The sequence below is a fragment of the Enoplosus armatus genome, chromosome 22 (assembly GCF_043641665.1).
Source record: "Enoplosus armatus isolate fEnoArm2 chromosome 22, fEnoArm2.hap1, whole genome shotgun sequence".
Classification (NCBI taxonomy): domain Eukaryota; kingdom Metazoa; phylum Chordata; class Actinopteri; order Centrarchiformes; family Enoplosidae; genus Enoplosus; species Enoplosus armatus.
Window position 1 is genome coordinate 10,623,406 of NC_092201.1, and position 25,039 is coordinate 10,648,444.

General features: G+C 43.7%; 1 protein-coding gene across 1 annotated transcript in view; it reads right to left on the reverse strand.

Annotated features, from left to right (window-relative positions):
• The window catches only part of foxp2 (forkhead box P2), a 57,999-nt gene extending 34,073 nt beyond the window's left edge, over positions 1-23,926 (reverse strand). The window contains exons 1-2 of the mRNA XM_070928620.1: positions 23,753-23,926; positions 5,762-5,851 (exon numbers count right to left, since the gene is read on the reverse strand). Of these exons, the coding sequence (XP_070784721.1) occupies positions 5,762-5,851; positions 23,753-23,926 (264 nt within the window). The remainder of the gene's footprint in view (positions 1-5,761; positions 5,852-23,752) is intronic.
• Positions 23,927-25,039: the final 1,113 nt, after the last annotated feature.

A 25,039-nucleotide genomic window follows, 5' to 3' on the forward strand; every position in this document is an offset into this window, starting at 1 on the left:
CAAATTACCTAAAGCAGGAGATAAGTGGTGTATCAGAGTTCAAACTTAAACAATTAAAGTCCAGCAGAGAGGAATCCCTTTTATTGGATTTCCTTCCATACAATTCGCTTAGCAGTAATAAGGAGGGGGGAAACTGGTGATTAGATGTCGGCCATAAACATAGTGGGGGCAACGAACATGGGGCGGTTATCAACGACAGAGGTTGTTCCTGTAGCACTGGACAAGGGACTGAGCTGCGCTACACACACTGCTAAGATAAATGCAATGAGAAATGGAAGGGTCCTGGTCGGTAATTACTGTGGATCCTTGGCAGGGAGAGTCACTGCTAATTAAGCCACTAGCTTCGTTTTACGCACAGAGAGAGAGAGAAAGAAATCGAGAAAAAAAAGGGAGAAACCCCATCCACCGCCACCCCCCCCCCCCCCCCCCCCCGTCCCCTATTTCATCTCAATCTCCTGAGCATCCCAGGGGGCATAGGGCCCAAAGTCAGACCCCCCTCATTGCTTGTGGACTTCTGACCTCTCAACTCCCTTTCAGCTGACACTGCTCATTTACTAGCCAATTACAGCCAAATATGGCCCACACGATTATTGATAGCTGGGACTCTCCACTCGAGGACCACCAAGGCTATACGGGGCAGCTGGCCCGGTGAGTGTGGCCTGCAAGAAGTACATGTGTTTTTACTATGTAAAGATCACACACATGCATGCATGCATGGGAGCCACACTCGCTCAAACGCATGTCGTTATTTTCAGCTTAGGGAGATCAATACTCTAGATTGTCAGGAGTGAAGCTAAGTGGATTACTGAATGTTTTCCTAAATCAATTTCCATAGCAGTTTGGCAGCAGTGCATGGGAAGTGCAATTTATCATAACATAAAGACCCATCATGTAAAAGCCTCTAATAAAAAGCCTGAGGAGATTGGGACGGGCTTAGCACAATTTCCATATTGATTTATCTCGACATGCAGATAGTCATTGATTAAGCCTCTCGAATGTAGTGTACACTGCTGCAGCTGCGCCACATTGCTGGTGCACGTTGTTTGTGTCATTATCAGCACAAATTGTCACACCTTTATCATTAAACTGGCACAATTCACTCCCGACTGATGCCTCCCTGCAGGTGTACATATTTCAAGAGTAAGTGGGAGTGACAGATAGAGGGGGAGAGGGAGAGAATTAAAAAAGAAAGTGCAGAGAGAGGAGAGTGCTGAAATAGAAAGAAAGTGAGAGAGGGCACAAGTGAGAGCGAGAGGAGGGGAGGGTGGGGGGGGGGGGGGGGGGACACTTCCCTCTGATGTTGCAGGTAATATGGCCTCCACTGGATCAGCCTCTTCATCAGTGACACACAGTAAATTACAAGTGCTTCAAGCAGCTCAGTGAATTATAGTTCATCACTTGGAAAGGCTTTCCCCCTCACCACCGGGGCCCAGGCGTATCAGATCTGCCGGTTAGGATCCAATTAACACCCTGGCCAGAATCATCTGATTGCATGTGTAAGGGCTGGTATAACTCGTTTATTGCACCCATGTATCTTCTGTCACAAGGTAAATTTGTTGCTGCTACATCAAAGGTCTGAGCTACTTTTTTTTATATATATATATATATATATATATATATATATATATATATATCCTTCCCTCCCTCTCACTTTCTCTTGATCCCCCAAACTCAGCTACCTCGCCTTGGGGTTGCATTTCAACTTCTTTTGCATCACAATGATGAACCTGCTCTGTCCTCGCAATTTAGCAATCTTGTCCTGTAGGTGTTGTAAATGCACGAAAAAAAAAAGAGAGGAGGGGAGTGGGGAAAAAAATCTTGTTTTCTGGTTACAAAAGCAGTAACCAAGGGTGTTTGACTTAAAATGTGCTGACGTTTTTTTTTTCTCTCTTTCTCTCTCAGAGTCAACAGAAGTTTTCCTCATGAATAACATAATATTTTCCCCCTCTCTTTTTTCCCTTCACAGTGATAATTTCTCTCTATTTTCAGATCCAACCAGAGGGGATGCAGTGGAAAGATATATTCATAAATGTAAATGTGAACTACCATCCTTTAGCCACGCACGCCGGAGTCAGCTAACCTATACTCGAGCCTAGCGTCGCAGCCCTTTTCCCTGCATCTGTCTGTGTGTTCCGGATGAAAGCCAATAAGCAGATGAGTGCTGCTATCGGGATGATATTGGCTCAGTGGTGAAAACGCGTGGAGCTGACCTTTAAAAGTGTGACTCTTCCTTGGATGGCCCAGTGCCCACAACCAATATGACTGCCCTGGGCAGGAAGCTGTAGAATCTACAGAAAAACAGGGCTAAACCAACATGTCTCCCGATCCATAAACCAACCATAAAACATTAAATATTTTCATTCATACTTGCGCAGATGGGACCGAGGTTATTAGTCTTGTAAAAAAAGGCATTCACAGCTTGATAGTGTGAAAGGGGCAGAGCAGCAGTTGCAACACTTGCTCGGGGGTAAGCTCTCAGGTTTTGGCATGGTTAAGAATTGGATGTTAACTACTGGGAGGAGGGGTCAGGGGGTGCCTTCTCACTGCCAAGCCATCTGACACAGTCACGAGGCAGAGTTAGGGGGTCATTCTGGCTGTTTTATATGTGCCCCTTGACATATAGAGGTGGTGGTCGTGTCACAATGGGAGCCTTGGGGTGACAGGTTAGGAGGAGATGTGGTAAGTAAGAGAGTCGGGTGTGTTTTGATCGCCTACCTACAGTTTATTTTGTAAATAAAATAAAGTAAATCTTGAGCCTCCAAACATGGAGCACAAAACCTGCTCACCCACCAGGTGTTCGCTGCTTCAAGTCTGGCTCTGCCCTGTTCCTTATCAATAATCAATAGAGCCACTAACAAACAAGACTTGCACAAAGTCACTTCTGGCAATGTAAAAACTTTGAGCGACTGTCACTGTGCTTGTGTTTGTGTATGAGTGCAGGCTGTGTGTAGATGCATTATGTACGTGTGTGCGCGAGCGAAACAACTGTCAGATTCGTAGGCCACTGTAATCCTCTCCGCCTCTCCTTGTCCGCGTTTCTTTATTTGTATTCCAAATGTCAGTGTATAAATGCCTTTCAGAGGGGGGATATTGCCACAGAGAAGAGGAGAGAGGAGCAGAGGAGAATGGAGCAGAGACGAGAGGGTGTTGTGTGCCTTGGGAGAGCCGTGTAAGCAGCATGGCGGAGGCAGGGGGATTTACAGGGAGAAATAGGTGTTTATTGAGTGCTCCCGTGGGCTTACTGTGTAATAATAGACCTGTCACATTACGCAAATGTGGAGAAGCAGCTTGTGTGTGTGTTTGTATGTGTGTTTGTGGGACTGTTTTTTTTTTTTTACATATGTGTGTGTGCGTGCATGTGACTGCAAGAGCCGCCTGCCTCCGCATCATCAACTCCTGAGAAGAAGTGATGAGCGAGCGGATAGAATTAGTCAGGCGAGAGCCTTTAGCCGCTAATACGCGTAATTAAAACTGCAAGCTGAGGCACTTAGATGCTTGTGTACTAAATAATTTACATGCCATGATCTATGGATCATTTCCCGCTCTTAAATACCAAAGATGGGAGAACAAGAGGAAAAAAAGACTGGCAGAGGATTTATCAGTATCTCTACCATAAGCAGGATGTCATGGTAATATTAATCCTTTCCCCACTTTCTACTGCGCTAATCATACAAGGGGATCAATCCGTGTGATTCCTCCGGTGGAAAACATGCAGCCTGATTGCCATTGACTCTTATCAAGCCGTGAAGCTCATAAAATATTGCACTATAGCACCCACTGTGGCCTCATAATCCAGGTAAATAATGCGGCTTTATTGGGTAACATCCCTCAAGACAAGAATTAAAAGAAAATCTGGTGCTGACAAGAGGGAGGACAATAAGAATAGCAAAACAAGGCTTTTTAATCAAGTAAGAGTTTCTACTGCTTTATACTGATATTTGCACACTGGAGCATTACAGCTAAAATGTCATTTGAAATGAGTGGATTCAAGGGCACACAGCTGCATATCCCCACTGTAAAAATGATCTTGAACCAGGATGCACTGAGCTCTGTTTGTGCTAGTGTGTAGCACTGGGAGAGTTGGAGGTGCCTCTCCCATGACGATCTGCATGGAGACTTTTTTTTGGGGGGGGGGGAACAAAGAGGTGAGGATGTTAATAAAGGCAGGATCAACAGATGGGTTAGTTGGGAGCCGAGGACGGGCTGATCGGCAGGCCCCACCGATTCATATTGATTCATATCGCCAACGTGAGGCAAGGATGGAGTAAGCAAATGTAAATATTCAATATTTACCATCTGCTGGTGTTATTAGAGGCAGGGGCTTGGACTTGGGCTGACGGTTATCATGCACCCACACTGCTCTCATCCAATATTGTTCTTCCTGCCATGTATGTATTGTACTTGGTGACTATGCAGGCATTTGTAGATCAGGATCCCATTTGTTTGAATCTATTCACTTCAGCATACATACACACTCTCAAACAGAAGAAGCTACAGAGAGCTTTTGTTTAATGAACAATTCCTTGTTTTCTCCCCCACAGCTAAACAGGTAAAAAATATACACACAAATAAATAAAACACCCTTTTAAAATACAGTATGTTTATAATTCTGACACCATTGTGTGTGAATATACTGATAATATTGACGCTCTTGATGAGGTTGAGTTGAATTATTTAAATGCAAAAGCACGACTGAGTCTTTGCCAACCTTATCTCTTCGCCAGTACGTAATTAGGTACACAGGGGTGTGACTCCAATTGAAGGTGTCGCCATTGTTAGACTCTGTGAAAATATCAACGGGTGAGGTTAACGCCAATTTCCCTGACATTAATGAAATGCACAGAGCCCCTAATGAGGTAAACCATTGCTCCTTGATAGTACTTATTAGCCGAGTGGAGGGCACAAACTCCCACACTTCAATTTCAAACAGCTAAAAATAAATTAAATAAAAAAAAAATACTAATAATAAAAACACGGAGCAGATGTCAAGGGGCCTTACTTAATTTGAGGCAGGAAAACCAACTTACTGTCTTGTTGACTTAAACGAGCAAAATGAAAAGACTCGCGAGTGTGAGAAAAATCTTAACACCAGGAAGACACAGGATTGCAGGCAATGTGTTAATGTGTACATATGTGTGTGAGTTTGGTGTCAGTGTGCAACTATTCGTGTGTGTGTGCATATGTGTACAAGTGTGACCTTTTCCAAATCACTGACCACAGAAATAGACAGCTCTATGAATCAATAAGGCAAATTAGCGTTGAAGGGTGGAAATGACAGGCTGTTTAAATTAGCTGTCTGTGTAGTAACCCACTAGTTAGGCTGACATGTCTTTCAAATAATAAGTACACCTCTGGATCTTCCCACTTCAACAACACCATGGATCTGGTGTGGAAAAGCATACAGATCTAAGACTTTGTTATCCTATCATACGACAGTTGGGTATCCTTGTATGAATTATTGGAAAATATGCACCAAATGGTTTTAAAAGCCTCCCTGTCTCTTTTCAAGTATACATTTTATTTGTTAGATGGCCTATGGATGAAACTTTGCTCTCTGACATCTGCCTCTGTTGTAAGACACGTTGTGTCTATGTGACGCTTAGCCCCCTGGAGGCCTGGCTTGTCCGGCTTTAGGATTCCAACGGCAGGTCCATGGATTGCGTTGGAAAATCAAACACACTTGTGGAACAGAGGAAATCTTCTTTTCGGAGGAGCATGTATTATGGATGGACTTAAGAGATTAGACGGGGAGCTGCTTTACCTGCAGTGGACGCTGCTTGTCCTGGCTCTTTGGAGATTTCAGGCCACTGCCTGGCTGCTGCAAGAGTAATTGCCTCGCTGCTTGTAGGGCCTGGGAAGAAAGGAGCACAAGACAAAAGACAAGAGTGAAAAGGGAGCAAAAGAAAGATGGGGAAGAGGGAGGAAAAGCGAGAGTGAAAATAAACTATTCGATTACCTGAAGCTGACAGCAGATATAATTCAAATTTTCAGGGACAAAATGAAAACCCTGTCAAATATCACCTGGTATTTTCCGCAACACATTCTGACGTGGTTAACACTACGTTGGAGATACGTTTTAGTAACAATTCACAGAGCTGTGATCAAGGATAAATACAGTTTGTCTAGAGCACCCTCGAAGAAGAGGGAGGGGGTGGGGTGGTGGGACAAAAAAAAGAGGCAGAGCGTCAGTAGAATTGACCTGTCTAGTGTGTGCTCAACTGAAATACCCACTTCTCTCGGCAAATTACCGCCACATTTGCATATTCATAATATCAATTTGAAGTAGAGGCAGCACCATGTGAAGTGTCCCTGGGAGCTGTAATTAAAGTTGACAAAATCAACATCAGATTACATTTAGAGTGAATTAACTAGCAGCCTAGGTTTTACACTATGCAATACGGGTGCTTGTGAGGATGGGTGATGGACAGACAGATAGAGCCTGATGAAATTAGTTTACAGCTGTTTACACATGGCATGAAATTTTTTTGAAAAATCATACTTGTAATTTGTAAAATTTGCCATCAACACCTTTTGATGTGTTTGCTAGACACGGAGATGATACGATTCAGAGAGGCTGGGATGTGGCGTAATTCATTTCTCTAGGGTTTGATGGGATTACAGATCCCCTCCCGCCCGGCTGTGTGCACTGAATGTGTGTGACGAGCGAGCTTCACAGGTACGGTGGCAGCTGGGCTAGCAGCTTCACTCCAATTCTTCAAGAGCAGATGGATGAAAGAGTCTGGCAGAAAAGAACATTGTGCACAGCTGCTACTACTGCTGCTGCTGCTCCACGCAGCCGTATACCTTGTATTCTTCAGGCCCACGAGCATCAAGTGGGAGAGGAGGAAGGAAAAAAAAAAAAAACACGTATGCACACAACACAACACAACAACTTCACAGGTGTTTCTTTTTTTGATGAAAAAAGAAGAGGACGAGTAGGAGGAGAAGCAAGAAATAAAAAGAAAAAAAACTCAGATGGAGAGTGACACTTCCTCAGGAATCAGGGGTGCTCATTTTATTTTCTGGCGCTTGCCAGTATCCATGACAACAGCTGCCTTGACAGGGCGTGCATATGGCGCAGCTCTGCCAGCTGGTGGGAACAATGTTTGAACTAGTACATTGAGATCCTGAGCAAACAAGACGGGAGAGAGAGGGAGAGAGAGGCAGTAAAAAAAAATCAGAGGGAGGGGAAAAAAAGTTGCCATGTCTTAATCCTCAGGGAACGCAGCCACCCCCTGATCAATTATGAAAAGACAGAGCTGGGAGGGTAGGGGGTTGCTTGAAAAGGTGGTGGGGGGGGGGTTCTGTCTGTCTGGGTGCTCAGGAGGAGCCAGGCTTTCTGAACTAAAGTAAACAAACACATTACACTGGCACTGGGTCCTAACTGCATTGATCTGTCTCCTTGGTAAGAGGAGCCAAGTCGCCACCGGTTTCTGTGTGTGTGAGTGTGTGTGTGTGTCAGCAGAGCCATGGCCTTTTTTCAGAACACACACGCGCACAATCAAAAAGTTGCTTGCGGCACACACTAAAGTACACATCAACACCTGCAGTACACACAGGCACGTGAAGCTTCGTTTCTTGTGGACTTTTTCAAAATGGACGGGAAATCAAACATTGCTTGACTTCCTTTCACTGAAGGCAAAAGACAAAACAAATTCCTTGAATGCAGCCAATCACTTTGCTAATTATAGCACAGGGCCTAATTAATCTCACCATGATTGGCGAATCAAAGTAATTATAAGGCTTATTGAGTCCTGCACACAGTGGTTAGAGGGAAGGCTGCTTGATGAGTGCAACCAAGGTAGCTGTCAGGAGGAAATGTTTATCCATGTGTGAATCAATAATGACTCACTGTGTTATATCCAAAGTCAAGAGAGCCACTCGATATATTACACACGGTCAAGAGTACAAAGAAAGAGATGTTTTTAACTGCACTTCCAATATCCGTGCCAGGTAAATATCGAGGGAGGTGCAGGTATGAGAGGTGACGCACAGGGGTGAAGCAGAGAGATCAACTACACGAGGCTTATTAGAAAAGAAGTCTGCTCAGACTGCATAAAGAGTACTTCTCCAAACATAACACAGACCTTATCAACACCGGCCAAACTTTTCCAGAGTGGTTTGTCATGCCTGAAACTGTCTGTCACCTCTTCCGTGGAAGTGGGGTTAGCCATTTTTTCGGCGAGTCTGTGACGGTGTGGAAGGTAAGGGAGAAAAAAAAAAAAAAAGAAAGCCCTGTCCCCTCACTTTCACTGGCTCTGAGTATATAGCCATTACAGTAAAAAGCACCAATTTGTGCCACCCACTTCCCACTCCACAGAGATGGCAAGCTGAAGCTCATCTCAAAGCACAAAAAGCCAAGGAAAGTCATCAAAAGTTTGCTGAAGAGCTGCTGGAGCGGACAAAAACACAGACGAGTGCAGGCGCACCGTCTATTTAACCTGGGTTGCTATGCAAGAAAAAATGACATCCCCAGTCTATTAATGCACACATTGTATAAACAGCACAATGTGACACATTCTTCAGAATGAGAGAGCGAGCCAGACAGAGAGAGAGAGAGAGAGAGAGCGAGAGAGACAGAGAGAGAGAGAGGCAGAGAGAGAGAGGGAGAGAGAGAATAAGAGCCAGGCCCTGCTATATAAATAACAAGGCACTCAGAGGCATATTTGATGTTGATATCCATCACTGAGGTTGGAAAAGAAGAAAAAAAAATAAGAGGAGGGAAAATAACACACAGAGCGACCAAGACCGCGACATGGGGATCCTTATGAAAATAAGATTCAGCCCAAATGGATCTGGTGTAATTGGTTTCAGATAGTGAGGTCAGGAGAAAGGCGATACAGGCAACTATTATGCGAAACGGACTGAGAAACAAGAATGTTTACACAGGCATTCCTCCGCTACATTAATAGGCATGCAGAGATCACTGGAGAGGCAGAGAAGGAGAGAGTGAGAAGAGACTGACAGAGAGGGGAAGAGAGAGGGAACTGAGGGGGAAAAAAACATCAGCCATCCATTCATCCCTTCCTCCCACTATCCCCCCACTCTCACAGCCCCAGTGTTTAGACTCTATACAGAACAGGGTAATAAGGAACACCTATCACAATGCACCTTTGTAAGGAGCACGCAAAGATCTTAAACAAGCATGAAATACATTAGCAGGCCCTCCAATACTGGGCCAAACCATTACAAATCTCCAGATTGCTTATTGTGTGTGGTGGAGGGGGGGTGCTACGAGCAAGAAATAAGCCATCCACTAAGAATGTCACTCTTTCATATCCACCTGGAGACTGCACGATATGCAGCCATGACATTGGAATTGGATATATCTGAGGGGCTGTGACATCGTGTTTGGACAGTGCAGATCACTTCCTGGCTTAGGCCACGTTGGGAGTTGTTGTTATTAGGGGACATATTGCAATGATGACACAGGTATGAAATAGGCCGCCCTCAGCAGGTATGTCTTCACAGCGCTGTGGCCTTTACATGATGTTTCCACGTTCCAGAAAGTAGCTGTAAACACGGCGTATCAATTGTTGATTAATAAGAAACAGGTTGCATCATGATAACACAGTCTCACTGTGGTGTGCAGAGCAGATGTTCTGTGTGTATGCATGTGTGTGTTTGTTGTAGGGAGTAAAAGGGCTGTTGTTCAACACTAGGCTGTCGGCCAGAACAACTCCAGTCATGCTGACAGCTCTGACAACTCCCACACACACACACACAGATTCTCGGTGCGTGCAAAAGCACACACACACACACACACACACACATATACAGCCCCGCAACACCAGGCTTATCTATCTTCGCTTCCAGGAAACACAGACACAGAAGGAGGGGGGAGGAAAAAAGAAAAAGTGTGACACTTTATCAAGCTGGAGAGAGTCGCATGCCACGGAAAACAAGGCACAAACAGTTTAAGCTGAACAAACAAACATGGCTGATTGGACTGAGGCTGTCGGCCCGCTGGCGGGGGAGATATGCGCTGACACTCCACACCAAAATATTTACACCCTATCTTCTTATATAAGTGGATTCAGGGCAGATGGGTGGATGGATACAGATTTGGAGGGGCTGGCTGCAGAGGATAGACAAATGAGAAGAGACGGGGAGAAGGATAAGATGTCCCATACAATGTCTGAATACAAAAGTGAGGCCTGAGTTTATGAAAACAAGTAAAGTGTGACCGGGGAACATTGTCGGAACAGCAGAGGCCCTAAACGGTCTTCAGGCAAGAATAGGAGACATTACAGAGACCGTCCTGAAACTGAAGTTCAAATCGCACAACACATTGTGTCTATTTGAGCTAAAACCTGAGATTGATGCTGCTCCACATCTTTGCTTGTTTTGTAAACACTGCATCTGGTGGAGCAAATGAAGGGCAACGGTGATTCCTTAAATATGATCTTTTGAGCACGCACAGCTAAATGAAAGCAGTTACCACACTTTTTTGTAAATCGGGTCAATGCTTGATGTGTGTGGGCTTCTGTGGTTGCCATTGATCTCATTCACCTTAAGTAACTCAGCCACAGGAGTAGAACGACTTTTCTAAAAGGTCAGAACTGGCGATGATCCACCAGTGCCTCAACAATGGCTCCAGATTCAGTTCCCTTATCGCCTCCACAAAGCCCACACAGAGCACAATGCTCACCTGGATTCACTCACCTCTGCTTGGTTGAGTACTTGGAAAGGAAATAAAAAATAATGACTTCTTTTGACTGCAGTTGCAGACACAGATAGAGGCAGGATCGCGAATAAACACATGCAAATGTTGTCAAAAAGGTTGTTGCAACGTGATGTGACTACGTTCTTCTTTAAAACGTGAAATGCAAATGGAACTGCTGAAAGATGAAGCTAATGTGAAAGCGTCTTAAGGTGCACTACCAAAAACTATCTATAAAAGGGTACACTACAGAGCATATTTGCTTGACTGACAAGTGTATAAACAAATCAAAATCAGCCATGGCTGTTGCCACTTCCTCTTCACTCCTCAGCTCCACCCAGGCCCCCTCCCTACTGCTAAAATTTGGATCATCTGGCTCCAATAACTGCTCAGATGGTGGCAAGCGGGCCACCAAAATGCTGTGTTCCAAATTCCCAACAGAAACGTATGGGTGATTTCTCAAATGGTGCTTTCAGGAGAAACTAGAAAGGAGCAAAGAAACTACAGAGGGAGAAAGGAGAAAAAGAAAATTTGGAAAGTATGTAGGAGTAATGAGCATTTTAATGTATGACTCAATAAATCAACAGTCTGCAGTGAGCAAGGGAGGGAGGAGGAGAAAGGGAGGGAGAGGTCCATGGAGAATCTGCTCGGGCCTCAGGATGGAGGTAAAGCTATCCAGGAGAACAATGGGCGTCTGTGTCCTATTCTGCTATCTCTATCTCAGTATTTTCAGCTACTTCAGCCGCCTCTGTCTCTACATATAAAAGTGCTTCATGCCAAAATGAAAATCTGTCTTGTGCTCATTTGTTGTTGTGGTCTCTTTTTTTCTAAAGTGGATAATAGGTGTTTGGGAAGAAAACCTTCCATACCCTCTCCAACTCCTTTCCACCTCTCCACTGCACTCTGAATCCCACTCAACTTCTTCCTCTCTCCCCTCCCTCACTCATCACTCATGGCACATTATTCATTTCCTCCTCTCATCTTTCTGTCTTCCTTGCCCCTCTCTCCCACGTCTCTCACCCCTTGTTTATTGATTCTCTAGATTAAGAATTCCTAGGCTGGAGGATTGTAACACACAAGCATCAAATTATTTTGGGGTGTGCTTATTTGCCTTTCCCTTGCATCTATTTGGCCTGTGTCTGTAGACAATTATGCCTACCCAGCCCCAGACTCAGGTGCTAATAATGAAGGACAAATAGAATCATATGTGTAAACTTCCCCTACTGATGAAAATTTATATTAACTTTCTGCCACAGTAAACAGAGCTGCATAGCTACACCCTCCCGGGAGGATTGACGAGATGAATTTGCTCGCTCCTACCCCAGGAAGAAAGCTCGTATAGGAGAGAAAAAGTGGTGGTAGGAGGGGCTCGGGGGGGGGGGGGGGATGTCTAGCTCCATTGTGTAACCTTGCACTTATTTTTCCACCAATGAAGACAAAACATGGGTCTGTTTTGCCCATCATAGATAAAGAGTGTGTGTTTATGTCTGTGAGAGGGAGTTGAAGAGTGCATATGCACCGATATGTATGCTGAGACTCCGGGAGGCCGTGCCAGCAATAACAAAGAGCACAGCCCGCTGTCGTTCACTGCAGCCGCTAACATTCACTAACATCCCACCACCTGCCGTTATCACCATGGATATTCTGTGCAAATACAGTGATATATCTGTTCTAGCATGGCAGAATAATTGTTTTCAGCTACCTTCAAGCTGAACTTTAACACAGAGCCCACAAACTGACAAATAGACCTTGTCATAATAAAAACAAATGCTTTTTTTAAAATCTTTTATCAGGTTTGAAAGTTGGACCATAAAAGTCACCATAATTATTCCAAAATAATCTTAGATGTGCTTTGACTTTATATAACAAATATTTCTTCTGCCATTCTTCTGCCCATTGTCTCAGTGCATCTCTTCCATGCTGCATCACTTGTGAAACTCAATTTAACTTCCCCATTTCCCGTCGCCCTCTGTCTCTGCTGGTGGCTTTAGCAAAGCCTTTACTCTGACCTGTGCTGTATCGCTACGTTTAGATAAGATGACAGCAGGCCCATTCAGCAGTGCTCTTTATCTACTGCTGCTCTTAGGGAAGTCCTTTAGAGCCCGACAACTGAGAGCTACCACAATATACTATCACAAAGAGACAGAGAGAGAAGAGACCGGGGAAGGTATTTGTGTGGGTGGAGAGGAGAGTGTGTGTGTGTGTGTGTGTGTGTGTGTGTGTGTTTGTTTGAGGTGGACAGTGTTTGTGTGTGTGTGTGTGTGTGTGTGTGTGTGTGTGTGTGTGTGTGTGTGTGAGAGGTCAAGTGTTCTCTTTGCAAAAGCAAAGCTAGCATGAGGTATGAGTGTTCAACTGTGCAGCCCCCCAACCTGCAGCCAGACAAAAAAACACAAATACACACATTCACTCTCTATTACACACTCTTTCTCTCTCCTGAAGCGCTTGATTTCCTCTTCAGGTGATTATGATCCCTCTCCTTTTCACAGTTCCAGGCGAGTGGAGGTCACACAGCTGGATGAATACCTGATATGAAATGTTGCATTCAGGCCAGCCATAGTTCATTTGGAAAAGGGGCTGAACCCAGTGGAAAAAAAACTGGAATTGTGGGACGGGGACAGCTCAATCGCTTAGACTGAGTTGCTTATAAATAGTACACTGATGATCTGAACACAATTGAGTAAACTTGATATCATAACATACTGTCAACTATATGCCTACTGTTGCTATATACAGCTGCATTTCAGCACAAATTAGGGTTTTCTCATCATTCTTGTCAGAGGATCAGACACAGAATGAAGTTGTTTTTCATGGAGCTTGTGTCTGTCTTTGTTGACAAGGCCTTATTAAGAGGCTCCCACTCCAAAAACATGGCCAGAGGCGACTAGCAATCTGACTGTGGCACCAGAGAACAAGCTGCCGCGGAAGAGCTGGTTTTGTGCAGAGTGCCAATACCAATAGATGCTGTTGAAAGGATGAATGTGCCGACACAAATGTGTGCATATGTGCACTGCACATAAGAGACATGTGTGCAAACATTAAGACCGGGACTATGGCAGTAAATAAAAGGTTGCAGCATCCTGGGGAGGTAAACTGCATTTAAGTGCGTTTACCATCCATTAAACTGCTGATAAAGACACACACGGCATGTACACAGCACATATACAACAAAGCCTACACAGGAACACAAAACAATGATTAGGAAAAACAGGAAAGCTACTGAGCGTCACTGTCATCCATCTTTATGCCAACCAAATGCCATTTAAAAGCCACACTGTTTGCGTGTGCATGTGCACTGACACAAGCAAAGACAGCCTGTATGCCTGCTTAGTGCACGTGTATCTGTATGCGAGTGCGTGTGTGTACATCAGATCCTGTCTTGGGGGCTCTGCTGCTGCAGGTCAATAGTATGAGTGTCTGTCTGTCTCGTCCTGCAGAGCTCAGGTTAAGTGCTGTGTCTAAGTGTTATCCTGTTCTGGGGTCGATGAGAGAGCACCCTGACCTTAGCTGTAGATGACATCACCTCACCTGCTGCATGGCTAACCCTGACTTTGGCCTGCAGCTCAAGTGACATACACTTAGGAAAACATATTAGTACACATTGTAAACAGCAAATTCTCCACTGTGTTTGATTTTTTTTTTTGAATAGCCATTACATACAAGTTTATGTGACTACTTTGTCTTGCCATTAGACCCCACTCACCTCAGTGAGGATTGCTCTCCATTGAGGGTGATGTATCTTTCAATGAATGCCACACTTCCCCAAAGATCAACTCAATAAATAGCCACTACATCTGCCTGTGGAAGGGAAATGGATCACATTCTCTCCCCCCTCTCCTCTCAGTCTCGTTACTTATGTAACACCTATCTGTTCCTGTGCTCCTCCTTCTCTCTTTCTTCCCTCCACCCTGCATTGTACCTTGGTAGTTGTCGTGTGAATATTCCAATTACAGGGATGTGTGTTTGACCTTTAAGTGTCTTGTAGAAGATATAGTTATCTGCCTTCCACTCTGACACCCAGCGTCTATCAATCAGTGTTCCACCCCCCACCTCCACCACCACCGTCACCAGAACAGGCTGCTAGACTGGGCTAGGTCTAGTGAAATGTGTTTGCATGTGTGTGTGTGTGAAAAGTGAGAACGAGATGGAGAGAGGGAGCTATCACAAGCACAGACTGTGACTGAGGGTAAGGTGGGCAAAGAGGCTTGGAGAGTCCCAGTGATAAAAATGTAAAAACGCATAAAGTTTGTGTGTGAATACATAAATGTATCCCACATACACACACAAACACACACACCCACACAGAGAGAGAAAGAGAGAGAGGAGGGAGAGAGATGTTAAACATTTTTTTCATTTAATCCTGACTGAGCCTTACTTCCATAAACAAAGCCTTTTTCCAACAGCATCCTATATCACGCTTCCAAGAACAAGCAAGCGTGAGCAGAGTCATACTTCTTTAGTTTCATTCTTGTTCCCCGCCCTTTTCCAAAGGCCTAATCTACATCTTTCATTGAATCAAGAATGGAAATTCACAAGAAATGCTTCTTTTTCAATTTCATGCTAAAGTAGCTCAAGTTAGTGGATGTAATTTCTCCTAACAAGAAAATTTATCACTCTGTCGCACACTTAGTCCGGCTATGGGAGAAAAGGGGCCTCCTTTCTGCATTTTCTTTTTCTTGGGCTTTGATAAATGTGCCAAAAGCATGATCACTCCCTTCATAGCACTCCATACAAGGACAGAACAATTATAGTGGTTATTAAAAAAATAAAACCTCTGGTTGGAAATTTGTATGAAAGATAAATGACATATCATTTAGGACTGTGAAGGCATTACAAAATTAAGTCAGGACTAAGCCAAGAGGAGGATGGGGGTCGTTTTTTATTCGTTTTTTTCTCAACTTCTAAGTCGGAGAATTATGTCATGGTACAGACACAAGCCGGTTGGCGCACTACTAACACAAAGAATATGGAAAGAGTGAAAAGAAAAACAGTTTTCGGTGATTTTGAGAGGGATTCTCTCCTCACACATTTAAAACTTCTGCCAACAAAGAAGTATTTCCTCTATGTGGCAAAAAAAAAAATCTGGGAAAGACTAACGATGCACAAAACTCCTACAAATCCATTTGAAGTTTTGTGCAAATTATGATTATCAGGTGCACACTGAATTGGATGATGAAGTCCAAACAGGTGAAAAAGGAATGCATGAAGAATAGTATCACTGAAACAATACCACGCATGGCCAAGCCACCAGGCTAATGTATATTTATCATGTAAACTTCTGATAAATGCATATGCAGAAACAATCAAATCTCCAGGTTTCAATTGGAAGATTTTGCACCATGGACTCAAGCGTGAAACCAATATCAGCTTAGTGTCTAGTCAAGCTTGAAGTGCTGTGCCTAGCCCACAAAGCATGTTCTGCATATGCTCGTGGGCGTCACTTTTATCAGGGTGGAACAAGCAGCTTTCCAGTGCTATCACTGATCAATTCGTGCGAGTTAAGTCCCCCCAGTGTGGGTAAATAAGCAGTGGTTAGGTCTTGATGAGGAATGGCAGGCTGTTTGAGCGGGAACATAGGCTGGGGGAGAGGCAGGCCTGTCTATCTCTGCTGCAATGGATTCCTTGTGTGACTTACATCATTAACCTCGGGCTAGAGTACATCTTATTCTCTGTATCTGCCCAAGACAAATGTTCAGTTTACCCTCCCAAAGGACTTGATTGTACATGGATTTTTTTCATAAATTACCTCTCCAGACTTAATATATGGTTTAATATATGGTAATATAACGGTTTGCTCTATTTGCCACACACAAAATATAGCAAATAATATTTCTGACATTATCCTAAAGTTGTAAATACAGATGTCGGTCCACCTTGACAGCAAAGTGAGGACCTAACCTTGGCTGATGCACTATAAAACCCAGCAGCTTCAGCTCTAAAGCCTGCAGTGAAGAGAGCCAAAGCCAGCGCTAAGTGACATGTCAGTCAGTTCGTCTGTTTGGAGCCTTCAATTCCCCACGGCCTGAGCTTATTTACTGCATTTGTATGAAAAGCTGTGAAGGGGAGAGGACTGAGAGCCCGGCTGGCTCTCTTACATATGTATACAGTGTTTGGAGGCAATGCGTAAAGAGCATCTCCCCTTGCAGCCTGCTAGCGTTACAACTACAAACAACTTGGGAGAAGGATAGAGCCATTTATATATTCAAAAATGGGTCAGGGATGAAGGTAATCGGAGCAGCAGAGAGTGTTAACAAGTGCAACAAGAAAGAAAAAAAAAAACACTGATGATACCTGGAATCTGTTAGCCGAGATTCTGGGCGAATTAGAGACAGAGAGCACCAGTGACATTAAAGATGCTGCTACTTTTTGCTAGTCATCTTCTTAACCAGATTTGAAGTCATTTTAATATTAGTTAGAGAAGGGGAGGGGGGTACACACAACAAACCATCGGGCATGCGTTTCAGAGTCTGATTTGTTACTATTCATGGCTAAAGCGGAGAGGAACTGTAATACTAGACATGCTTGTTAAATTCACAACACTCCAAAGCTGCCTTCTAGCAAATCCTGTCTTTTGGTTGTCAGCTTAAGACACCCCGGCATATGCATATGTAGGATTTTTAAGCTCTGTTAAATGGATAGCGGTGTCGTGGCCTATCAAATGACTATAAGCCACTTGCCATTTTTTGGGGGGGAAGGGAACCATTTACAGAAAAAGCAGACAGCAACGCGTTACCTTAATGCATCGGAAAACAGCCATTTACATGTATGTTTTCAGGCTGAGGATGACAGTAACACTCCACCCCGCCATATTAACGACTGGCACTCTGTTTAAGCCAACGACAGGGGAGTGGCAACAAACAATGACAGAATGCCTGTTTTCGATTGTGAGGCTGCGAAAGATGATGCACCATTCACCACCAAGGCAGTTTGCAAATAAATTATTGTGGAGGGTATTGAGCTGAAGCAATCGCTCAGTCCAATCGGAGTGTGTGTTTGTATGTGTGTGTATGCCTGCCTGTATATGTGTTTGTGCTCGTGTGAGTGGACTTATAGATCCAATGCCATTTATTTCCCAGAGCTGGAGCAGGGCAGTTAGGGAGGCGTAAAAGGAAATGAGTTGTGAAGTGGCCATTGATCCCGGCCTGCATGAGGTTGGCTAGAGACTGCAGGACTATTGGCCACAGTATGTGCTGCTGAATGCCCGCCTCTTATTTACACTGAGGTGGTTAACCCTGGCCAAGTTCATTTATCACTGGCCTAATGCGTTACACAGGAAAAAAAGGAAAAGAAAAAAAAAAGTGTCAGGTCAAACAAAAGGTCTGATCTAAATTGAATGATGCCAATTGGCTTCTATTTAATGCATTTACCACTGCCATTAAAATGTATGGAAATGTTAATGTACATGTTGTTTCTGTTTTACTTTACATTTCATTTCTTATGAGCAAAGAAAGCTTGTCAGAGCAAGAGACCTCTGAGGCATTGATCTGATATCCTGCACACACACACACACACACACACACACACACACACACACACACACAGTATAATCTGTTTCTTTCTACCTGCGCTGCCCCTCGACCTGTAGACCACACTGCCTACTCCACAGTTCCCAACTGCTCGAGCATAAAATACCCATAAGTGTTTATTTCCAGCAGATTTCACCCTGTCTATCTCTCTCATCCTCTCCTTCTCAATTCCTGCATCGCTCGCTCCCTCTGTCCCTTTCTCCTCGTCTCTCTTTCAAGCCTTGCAGCTTGACATTTCGCCATGCTCTCAGGGGACTCCTGTGCGAAATGGAGTTACTGGGAGAGCGCCACTGTAAATTCCAGGAGGCCACATGTAATGTGTCTTAAACATGGATGGACAGCCCAGGTTTCGAGGAGCTGAAGAATGAGACGGAGGGGAAAAAAGGGAGACAGAGGGAGAGGAGAGGAAGAGGTGGCGTCTGGATAGATAATAGAATAATACTGTGTTTTGTCTGGGGAAGGGTGAGCAAACAGTAGCTATGCTGTCATTCACACCCTATATCTTTAGTGTCATCGCAAAGGGGGAAACTACAGGCCTATATGTCACAGGCCTGTATGTACTATTCTGTAGGGACTGTCTGCCGATAGCCAGGCTTGAAATAAAAAGAAGGATGGCTTTCATTGTAAATAAGTCAGACACAAGGATTGCCAAGGAAGAGCTGTCTTTTCACTGAAAGGGGAAATAATTTTACAAAGACATACAGTACACGCCGCTTCCCTAATGCTTCTCCAGCCTTTACAGAGAAACCTTATCTTCACACAGCTGATGATGGTTAACAAAAGGCTCCTTTATGAAATCGTTCATATTTCAGTGGAGGTCTGTCTCCTGTCCTGAGAGGTGATTGATGCATCAGGCCAGGACCAGTGTCTTATTTACACAGTTGAGTGGGGCAATCTCAGGCCTGAAAGATAAACCTAATGAGCTTCTTTGTGTAAGGGTGCAAATGAGAGACACCATCCTCCCTCCCTCCTTCCCTTTTCCATCCAAAGGGACAGTCTGGGTGATTAGGCCTTTAAATTATGCTCAAGGGCAAAGCCCAGATTTGCATCTTAGGTGTGTGTGTGTGTGTGTGTGTCTCCTCAAATGCGATACTGAGAGAAAGATAGAGAGGCAGGTGAAGGGCAGAGAGAGAAAGATGCTTGAGGCTTGCTTGTGAGAGGCGACGGTAGGTGAACATTGTGTGTCAGTATTTTAAGTATTTACCTGCACTAAACAACAAACCTGAGTTATAAGAGGGAGGTGAGCTCACGTCTGTCAAATGAGCATAAACACACACACACACAAACACACACACTGTCATTTTGTCCTTTGTCTGTGGGGTAACTTTCTCCCTAATGACTTTCATTTTGGGGGGAATTTCATTTGCCCCTAAACCCTAAATATTACCCATCACTTGCTGTCAGATTTCTCATCCCTTCCATTTCCTCCAGCTAAACACCTAGGAAGGCAGGTTAATTGCTGTCACTCTCAAGTTGGACCACTGCCTAACTCTCGTGTAGCGACAGGGGTAGCCTAGAAGTAAGATGGCACCATGGCGCACTTATTGTAATTTATGTCAAAATGCTGCAGTCATTTAAATGGGGTTGGATAGTTTGCATTTTGCTGCATCATGTGCCTTAGGAAAACACTGAAATGCATACCTAACCAGTTTACCAACATGTAGACCTCTACAACAGTCTCTTGTGAACTGCATTTTTTGTGCAGAAGTAAATAAATTGTCCTTGCAAACAAGAAGAATACACATTTCACATAACGAATAAATAACAACCAACAGCAAAGAAAATTAAATGTATGATTTAGGACAAAAACCATTTTAATCTTTAAAGCCACCATTTTCCCATTACGTTTGAGGTTGATGAGTCAGTGATCGGGATGAGTAGTAGGCTGTAGTGACAGAAGGTTGTCCCCACAGCAATCCAGAGGTCTTTGGTTAAAACGACTGACCTGGCCACAACAGATAAACCAGGGTCTCCTTCTTGCTCTGAATATCAATACACTCTGTACAGTAGTGAGCTCATTTAGAGGGGCAGTAGTCCCGAGCATCGGGTCATCAATCCCACTGATAACCCTGGCAGGATTAAGTCTACAGACCACTGTAATCAACTAACAGCCTCATTATGGGACATTATGGTATAGATCCAAGATCAATGCATAGCTCCCATGTACATACATAGCAGCTTCTAATATTAAAACATAAGACTGACTACGGCCCGGCGATAAATTGATTGGTAATATGAGCTCAGCACAATTTTGCTGTTCTTTTTTTTTTTTTAAACAAGGGAGCTTTTATAGTGATCATTTTAGCATAGCAATTAGGGCTGTGCAACATTCATCATTTGCTCTGATACATATCTGCAGCTGGCAAATTGCAATCAGATACAGTGGGTATCTAATCTGTGATCTCAAATCAAATTAGGTCTATTTAGACAACCTTGGGAATGGGGTGATGAAACCCTGACAGAAATTAGGGGCTGGAAATTCAATTGTGACACGATGGTTATTATTCAGATACATGGATAACGGAGTGTGTGGCTTTCACATTAAACACACTGACCCGTATAAACAGATTGTACATACAGGATTTAAAATCCAATATAAACAAGCGCATTATTTGCTTTGAGGAAAAAGAAACGCAACTATCAATATTTGAATAAGGAAGAATTGCTCCTGTGTAACTTCTTCTTGATCTGTGTCCTATAAGCCTTTGGCCGAATCTAAGGCGACGAGACCTTAAGATGCTGCTTTTCTAATTATAGCTGCAGGTGGTATTTTGGAGCTGCTAGGTAATGGCAGAACCCACAGGGACAGTGGAGAATTCATCAGTGCTTATTATTAATCATCCCCCCAGCAGCGTGATGAGAGACTGGAGCTTCTATACCCACTGGACCACTCAATGTCATTCCAAATATGGGTAGAAAATTACACCCAACAGCCTTCCTTCAAAATGGACTCAGAGCAGACATGGACTGGAATTTTTTAGCTGCATACAGGTGTAAAAAAAAAAAGAAAAGAAAAAGAAAAGTGCATACTTGGACCAAAGCATGGACAGACGCATGAATATATGACCACACAAATCATCAGTCATTCACTTATACACACCTGCCAACATCACAACAACACCTTCTTCAGATGAGCACACTAACAACTGCAAAATAACACAGCTCTGTGCTAACAAATGCATTTAAAAAAAAATCTGTCTTCCTTGGACTGCGCTCTCTCTGCGAAGAGATGTAGTGTGAGCGCGCCACAGGAAGTGTGTGTGAAGTTAACAGCACAGGGCCCCTGTTTTAAAAAGCCTCCAGAGACCTGTTAGCTGGACTGCTCATTTCAATGTGTCTGTCTCTGGGTAGGGAGAAGGCTTGGGCTGGCCTCTTTACAAGGCACACACTGTCATACACCCCCCACCCACCCAACCACCCACCACCACAAGCTCTTAGCCGTACGTCCATCTCAGAGACTTAACTAGACACTTTATGCTTACGTCGCTGTTCTCTCTCAGTGCTGTGGACATTTTTTAAAACCGGCACAGCTTCTTTGTTTTTAGATGACTTACTGAGTTTACATACACTTCTCTGCTTATGTCAATTACACTAATCTTTGTAATGTTGTCTCACATTAGATCTCTATATATTTATTTGAGTTAAATGTTAAATTTCAATAAAATAAAAGTCACAAAATATGTCTCAGATCATTTACAAACAGTCCCTAGTTACACATTTATTATTTTATTTTTATTTTACTAAAATAAAACCTAAAATAAAAATGCTGAAAAAAGACTTTTATAGTACGATTTTATTCTGCTTTCTAGTGCAACGTAATGCATTAAAGTGGGGTCCTATGGTACAACAGTACCTGCTCTCTGTCTCTTTCTGAGTTACCCTCTATCTGCAGAGAGTATCAACACAGATAGAAAGAAGTCCACTACCCAACACCTTCAAATGTAAAAGAGTGATGACTGAGAGTGGGAGAGAATTGACCCCAATCAGGTGTGTGTGTGTGTAAACGAAGAGTGGTAGAGCGGTGATAAATGGGGGGGGGTAAAGCTATAGTGCTACGATGCCGCTGCAGCCACCAGCAGGACCACTGGGGTTGCGCTGTGGATGGAGGATGGGTGTTGAGATGGGATGGGGGTATGGGGGATGGAAGAGGCGGCATCGGGGGGAGCCTGCAGGACATGCTTCCTTTTGCTACACCACATAACCCCCCCCCACCCTTACCCCTCTGCACAAATACAGATGCACACCCACAGAAACACATCGTCATCTATTGTGTTGCCCTCACCAAACTGACCACAGGCATTCAGCTGCCTCCAAAAGCACACACACACACACACACAAATACACGCTTGCATGAAAATTCCCATCAAACGAAAGGGACAGCACGCATCATTACAAACCCGCGGCGTTGTCCCCCATCCACCCCAAAGCATGGCCCTCTGACCTCGTCTCCCACTGCTCTTTTGGCAAACTGTCAAAGCCATCATTCACCGTGAAAAGACACGAGAGACACTTGACTCCTTTACTCCGCTGGCGACTGACTTTCACAACTCCTGCCCCCCAACCACCACCTCCCTCACCCCCCTGCAGTTCATTCACCCTCAACTCGATCCAACTGAGAAGAATAGAGCCGGTACAATGAAACATGGATATGAAGAGAGAATGAAAATGGAGCATCACATATTTGGGACTAGTTAGGGGCGCCTCCAACCGAAAGAATCAATACAATAAATAAGCAACAGAAGGAACAATCTCATCAAGTCAATCAGAGAGAAAATGTGTGGCTTAAAATACTCTACTAATTACTTCCTAGTTGAGGGAAAGTGGGACCGAGAGACTAAATGCAAATAAGTCTTTTAAAAGTGTCCCGGTCAAAGATTTCTCTGCCGCTGGTTGTGGTTAGAGTGTCTGTGTCTGTGTGTGAGCCTCCAACTCGTGCCGAGTTAGGAGGCCCTCTGGTGGATACAGCGCTGCCATGACACACACACACACACACACACATACACACACACTATCCAAACTGGTCCGTACGATGCTCCAACACACACATTCTTTCCCTTTCTCTGTCTGTCTCTCTTTCTTTCTAGCGCACACTCACACACACTGTAAGAGTGTGTATCTTACATGCACGTTCACGCACACTTGCATGGCCTCACATGGCTGCAACAAACTCTCTATAAATACAAATTGAAATGCCAAAGTAAAAAAACACAACAAAATCTAAAACCGACTAAAACAGTCACTGCAAAACATTTTCATCACTCTGCAGGCAAAAAGCTCCAGGCAAAACATGCCGACAGCACAACAAACTACCCAGAAAATTTACCAGCAACACAAACAGCCGATTATATAAACAACGTTTTTTTCCCCATGTACTAAAAAACACAAACAAAAAAATATATATGTATACACAGCATAATATTTCATTGTGCCTCCTGCCTATGCAGAAAACCCCAGCGCTGCCTGAGAAGAGAGCAGAGCAGAGCAGAGTGGGAGAGCGAGGGGAAAACAGAGTGAGAGAGAGAGAGAGAGCGGCAGAGAGACGAGACGGGGGAGAAACACAACTTACCTGCTGTTGTTGCAGATGCAGCAGCTCGACTGTGCTTACTTCGCTGCTCGTGTCACCAGCGCTTGATCTCCCATCTCTACTGCCAGCCTCTAATTGGCTGCTGCTTAGGGTGCTCATTCCATTTTGACTCATTGAACTGTTGCTTATTGTCTCTGTGGCCGACTCCTGCATCATCATGATTTAAAACCTAGAAGTGATTAAGAGGCACCGGTTAGGGCTCTTCTTGTTACAATTCCCCCCTTTTTCCCTCCTATTTTTTTTTTTTTTTTTTTTTTTTTTACGCTTCCATTATCAAGCCCTCAGTCCCCCTCTGCAAATTAAAGCATTTAAAGAAGAGGGAGGGGGGAAAGGAGAAGGGGGAAGGGGGGGATGCAGGAGGAGCAATTATGCATTCATTGTGTAAATGAAGCAATACAAAGAGATGCACGTCCTGGTGCTATTTAAAATGGGAGGGGTGACTAAATGTGGCAAATGTTTTTATCCACTAAAATTTGGGCATAAATATAAGCATCTGCCTTTCAGAAAGAAGTTGTATTATTTTTGGTACTATGTTTAATAAAAAATACATTTGTAGGAAATTAAGACCAAAATATGGTTCAACAAATATGTGATTCACAAATAAGCATATGCTTAATTCTTAATATCTCCCTCACACTTTAGGACAGCCAGGCTGCACAGACAGAAAAACACAAGCACGGGCACTCCTCCTAAAATATTTGCCGTCTTGAAGCTGTCAGATTTTTTAGTCTGTGTCGCATCTGAATGAAGTTGCCTAATGACGCAAAGCTAATCATGCAAAATTAAAATTTGGTGGCGGGAGGAGGAGGAGGAGGCACCAAATCACATGGTGCAGGGCTGGTGATGAACACTATAATGGGTTTGTCATCCTTGCTGTGGCTAAATAAAACCTGCCCTCACAGGCTTCCATAGAGGCAGGGTGCTCACGTGTCAGTCCTTAGCTTGATTCCTTTCTTCCCCCCTCTTCTTTAATCAAACCATATATATTCATTTATTTTGTGACATTTAAAAAAAAAATAAAAAAATCATCGCTCCTCTCAACAGGACACAATTAAAACAATGTTGAGCTGCAATCAAACTTTGTGGTGGGAGATCTACAATGCAAGAAATTTAACGACAGTAAATAAATATAGGATATTGAATTAATTCTCTCGGCATCTATTAGATATGGAAAACTGGTGAAAGAGACAGAAAAAAGGAGGGAAGAAAAGGGGAAAAAATCTATCACGAATATCACTAATGATTGTGCTAAAAACAGCATAAATTATG